General features: G+C 38.3%; 1 protein-coding gene across 1 annotated transcript; it reads left to right on the plus strand.

Moving 5' to 3' along the window:
* Positions 1 to 407: 407 nt before the first annotated feature.
* Positions 408 to 3,725, plus strand: LOC145767695 (uncharacterized). Its single transcript, XM_082579530.1, has 4 exons — positions 408 to 843; positions 2,537 to 2,660; positions 3,106 to 3,178; positions 3,564 to 3,725. Exons 1-4 carry the CDS (start codon positions 831 to 833, stop codon positions 3,723 to 3,725), a joined length of 372 nt encoding a protein of 123 aa, XP_082435656.1. The 5' UTR covers positions 408 to 830.
* Positions 3,726 to 5,520: the final 1,795 nt, after the last annotated feature.

Here is a 5,520-nt window from a genome sequence, read left to right on the forward strand (position 1 = left end):
ATATCTTTACAATAGGAATTGTGCAACTCAGAAATACAGTATTAGCCTATGTAATTTTCATTAAAACCGAATTTCTCCCCTTTATTTTTCGTAAACCTTATATCGCGGTTACCAGCGGTCACCTGATTAAATATCCCTGTGAGTCTGTGACATAAAAAAATGGCACAGAATTTCACTAAGTATATGCGTATCAGCTTAGGAGAGGACTTTTTAGAGTGACTGTTAAGTAGGCTACAAGGTTTGTGTTAATAATCTTCCATTTATATTTAGAAATCATTAACTGATTTAAATCTACCGAAAAGCGCCTGAAGATAAAAGGTTCAATCTTTCTTTTTACCAAAAGATTGTGCACGAATCGCGATGAACATACCGAAATGGTGCAGTGCTGTTCAAAAAGGTAGCGAAAAGCTGTGCCTGTTTTTTGTCATCTATCGAAGTATGGTACCTACCTACAGGCTACAGGGCTTGCTGTAGAGTGTAGACAGTGCATTTATTTCTATTGTACGAATAGTTTTACTCGATTGGCCTATCATTTAATGTGCAGTCTTGAGAAACAACACTGATTGAAAATGCTTTACTGTCTATGTTAAGTAAGTCCAGTCTATTTTGTGCTTCTGTAGATTAAATATATGAAGACTATGACTGAGAGCATTTTCAGTCGTAGACTTTATATCAAGAGGTGAAGTTGATCTTGTCCTAGAGAAATGGATATTTCATGATAATGATGTTTTGGAATGTTATTGGCCTGAGCTTCCGGTTACAAGGTTCGCCAGTTATGCCTACAAAATTCAGATGTCAATCCAAATTGGAAAAAGTATCATGTACGAATTATGTACAAAACAGGTAAACATTAATATTAATTATACTACCCATTAAGTTATAATATATACGGCACCTAAATAAAAGTTGGAAACAATCAGAGGTAGGGTTTTGCCAGTAGAGTACCCAATGGCCGGCTATATTATACATATATATAATTATGGTGACTTAAGAGTTAAGAGTTGGAATTCACTGGCCTTATGATTCTCTCTTACTAATTTACATTGCCAAGTGTCAAGGTTGTTTCATTCAACAATCAACATGTACCTATATGTATATAATATGTTTTCCAATATATGGAGTTTTGTGCAACAAAATTTATGTTTGCTCTGTTGTTTCTGTTGCAGCACAGCTGCTTGTCTTAATTAGCTGTCAATTTTTTGATATATAATTTCCATTTAACCGCTTTAGCAGGTTGTTGGGTATTATTCCACATGCAATATGCATGAGATCTTATTCTTCAGTGTATCGTTTTTACTAAGCTTGATCACTGTTATGGGAAGATGACATGTTAACATTTTGCAACACATAATTTGGCTAAAGCACTGATAAAGTTACAACATGCTGAAAATACTTCGAGACCAGCATGTGCCCCAGTTGGCGCGATACATTGGACAGTCCAGAATAACATAGTCGTCAGTTTGTTTTTGTGTGCGACACTTGTAGGTGTAGAGTGAGCCAAGCATATCACTAAATATATTTTGTTTAAGCAAGGGAAGCAATAAGGCTGGCAGGGGGTTAGAGCGTGCCAAAAGCACGCATATTTTAGGGGAGTCCGGGGCATGCTCCCCCGTAAAAAATTTGCAAAATTACACTCAAATTATGGATTATAGCGCTTTCTGGAAACACTTTCAGGGTAATAATTGTATGAAATTTGTAGGCAGATAAACAGCTATTAACTGATTAAAGGTAGCTGTTACACACGAATGGGCAAAAACTGCGGCTGAAATTAGAGAACACAAAAAACTCAGCTACACAAAAACCCAACAGAGTAAGCGATTCTGAAATTGCTTCCACAGATTAGTTTAAAGAAGCGTAAATCGCATCAACTTTGCGCGATTTACGATTTGCAAAATTTATTGGTGTCTTTCTGTGTGTCTAAAACAAATCCTGGGGGTGTTAATAGCCAGATGTCTTGGAAAACGATTTAAATTTATACAAATTATATTATATTTTCAACAAAGGGTTCAACTTCGGAATCCAAACTTTGAAAATTTGGGGGGGGGCATGGCCCCTTTTGCCCCCCTGGCTACGCTTATACACTAATGATGACAAACGAAAGAAACGCCCCAGTACAGTGCCGGTCTTAGGGTATTTCGGACCCTGTGCGGAATATGCTTTGCGGGCCCCAATGACAATGATCCAATTCAGTAGCGTAGCTAGGTATTTTGAAAGGGGAGGAGGGGTGGTTTGACGGTCGGCGGGCGAAGCCTGGCAGCGTAATTGCCGAAGGCGACACCCAGCGGCGGGGGATCTGGGAGTCCTCCCCCAGAAAACTTTGAAAAATTACGTTGAATTTGGGGCATTCTTTGAGCATGTTCAACAAAAATTTGGGTATGAATATTACTGTAAAAAGGTGTGTAATTTCCATTTAACCGCTTTAGCAGATTGTTATTATTCCATATGCAATATGCATGAGATCTTATTCTCCAGTGTATTGTTTTTCCTAATCTTGATCACTGTTATCGGAAGATGACCTGTTAATATTTTGCAACAGATGATTTGGCCAAAGCACTGATAAAGTTACAACATGCTGAAAATACTTCTGATTTGGCTTCAACAGCAGCTAGTGAAGAAGAAGTAAATGATAGTAGACAACCTAAATCGAAAAGAAGAAAGCGGTATAACAATGCATTCATTTTTTCCTGATATTTGTTCATTTCATTTTGATTTTAACTGCTCAAAACTAATTTTACCCTTTCTTAACTTAATTATCATACATGGGTGCATGCCAGTACTTCGCATTATAGTAACTTATTGCATTGAAGTCACAGTTACACTAACGTGGCAGTTGTATATAACGTTTTTGTAACATTGTTGTATAAATTGTATTTAATGTAAGTACATTTTGGCTTGTTACATTGTACCTGACAACACCGTGATGCAAATATAAGCTAATCCTTTAAGATACCGTACACCCATGCATTTCTACGTTTATTGCATGATGATTGGTTGTATATATGCAAAATATGTTGATGTTGACGAGATATCAGTAGGTAATGTACCAATAAGCAAGGGCAAGCATGACATCTAGCTGAAGTAACTGTTTTCAAATTATAAATGCAGGAATTGCCGGTTGTCTATGAGGATTGCATATACAGATGAAAGCGACTCACCGGAGTCAGAAAATATCATTACTGTAAGTAAACAAATACTTTAATCACTTATTAATTATGATAATCCCAAAATTTGACGATTTTTAGGTGTTGTTTTTTAGGGAAATTGAGCGGTTTCTAAAAGTAATATGATTTTAAAAAAAATATTGCAATCTCATTTTTAAGGTTAATAGCACGGATTAAGGTGTTCAATCAGAACTTTTCGAACGTTGCCTAAATATGCTGTCGTCATCCAGGATTTTGAGACCAGCATGTGCCCTAGTTAGAACGCGATAGATTGGACAGTCCTGAATAACATAGTTGTCAGTTTGTTTTCGTGTGCGACACTTGAGGGTGTAGAGGGAGCCAAGCATATCACTAAATATATTTTGTTAATGTTCACTCTGACGGTCACTAAATCTTCCATAGGTTTCTACTCCTGTACGAGCAGCTGAGGTTGCTACAACCTTGCAGCAACTGCCACAAGTTCCGGAATTTCCACAATCTTCCTCTGTGAGGGCACCACAGCAATCAAGTCCAGAGCGCGAACAATCAGTCCTTGATTTTCACTTGGATGACAATCAGCAATGACTAAGCACTAACTCTTTTTTGCTTACAGCATCAGTTCGAACATACAGTTACACAAAAGACACAACCATGGGCGATGTTAAAGCTGTTGTGCAAGAATTCCTCAAATCAGCTGAAAAGAGAATAAGAAGACAGTCAGTTGCAAGGACATCTTCATCCAGCACGGTTCGCCTAACTGATGATGTGTGAAACAGCTGTACTGTCTTCAGTTATATCTGTGTTTTTTGGCATGTGTGATTTTGGTACCAAATAAATTGCCATATTAAACACGGGTTTGATGTGTAAAACACGGGTTTAGAAGTCGTGTAAAACACGGGTTAGAAGTCGTGTAAAAACACGGGTTGCGTTTGTGCAAACACCCGTGTAAAACACGGGTTTAGAAGTCGTGTAAAACACGGGTTAGATGCCGTGTAAAACACGGGTTTAGAAGTCGTGTAAAACACGGTTTAGATGCCGTGTAAAACACGGGTTTAGAAGTCGTGTAAAACACGGGTTAGAAGTCGTGTAAAACACGGGTTTAGAAGTCGTGTAAAACACGAGTTAGATGCCGTGTAAAACACGGGTTTAGAAGTCGTGAAAAACACGGGTTGCGTTTGTGCAAACACCCGTGTAATACACGGGTGCACATCACGGGTTTTACACGAGAAACTGGGGTAAAAAAACACGTATCTTTCTCGTGTTTTTCACGAGCCAATGTTTATGGGGTAGTGGAGGGGGGCGAAGCCCGCCGTTGAGTTCGCCGAAGGCGATCGACTTCGCGGGGGTCTGGAGGGACTCCTCACAGAAAAATTTAAAAAATCGCATTAAATTTGGTGCGTTCTGAGCATGTTTTTACCCAAAATTTTGAAAAAAATCATTCAAACTTTGTTGAAATGTTGATATTCCTAACCTGTATTTAAAAAAAACCTAACAGTATCGCTTTGGAGACAAAATTTACTAGTATTGAGCTTAGTCTTGACTAGCCTAGCCGTTGCGTTAAAAGTTCAAGTAATTTTGAGATGTCCTAGGCTGGACTAGCACTTCCTATAACCTGTTGAATACCTTAAAGTGCCCTTGACAGGTTGGATCCAAGTATAGTAACTTTTTAAAGCATTTCCTTGCGCAGAATCATACTTAGCGAACTTTTTAACCTTAACCTCGTAGCTCGACTGGTTAGGGCGTAATTTACATCAAACCACGGCTCCGCAGCGCCACCACAGGCGAAACTCCGTATTTCAGTGCTCTGGGACGACTTTGGTGGTATTACGTCATTGTAAGTCGGCGTTCTTGGCGACAGATGAAACATACGATTCCTAGATGTGATTGCTGGATCACAGTTTAGTCGGAGTTGGTACAAGCGGTTGCTTTTTCAAAGAACTGTTGTTTTTTACAGTTTAATAAAACTGTACTGGATACGTTCCTACAAAACCTAAAATATACTTGAAGTGAAAAATGAAGAAATTGTACGAACCATCATTCATATTTAATTCATCATCACTATTCATAATAAATAAAAGTTCTCTCTCATAATGTGCCCTCAGTACGTACATAGCAGAGTCTATACATGCAAAAGCCTAGTTTACCTGTACAAGGGTACGTTTTTGTAAACGTTGTTGTTTAGAAGTGCTGGAATTATCATCAGCAACTGGTTGCATCTTTGCTGTTATAGATGGTAGCCTATGGCAGATTCCTTTAAAATGTAAAGTTTGCTCAAGCCCATTTTTACTTGAGTGGTATTAACAAAATCATCTTCAGTGAAGTGAAGAGAACAGATATGACTAGTTTTGTTTGGCCCATCCTACTTTCGAACACTTGAAGA

Source organism: Aplidium turbinatum, chromosome 1, assembly GCF_918807975.1.
Source record: "Aplidium turbinatum chromosome 1, kaAplTurb1.1, whole genome shotgun sequence".
In the NCBI taxonomy this organism is placed as follows: domain Eukaryota; kingdom Metazoa; phylum Chordata; class Ascidiacea; order Aplousobranchia; family Polyclinidae; genus Aplidium; species Aplidium turbinatum.

Excerpts from the sequence above, each read along its gene's own strand:
- LOC145767695 (XM_082579530.1), top strand. Across the intron at positions 2,661-3,105 it reads AAATCGAAAAGAAGAAAGCG|GAATTGCCGGTTGTCTATGA; the intron begins GTATAACAATGC and ends TTATAAATGCAG. Across the intron at positions 3,179-3,563 it reads AGTCAGAAAATATCATTACT|GTTTCTACTCCTGTACGAGC; the intron begins GTAAGTAAACAA and ends AATCTTCCATAG.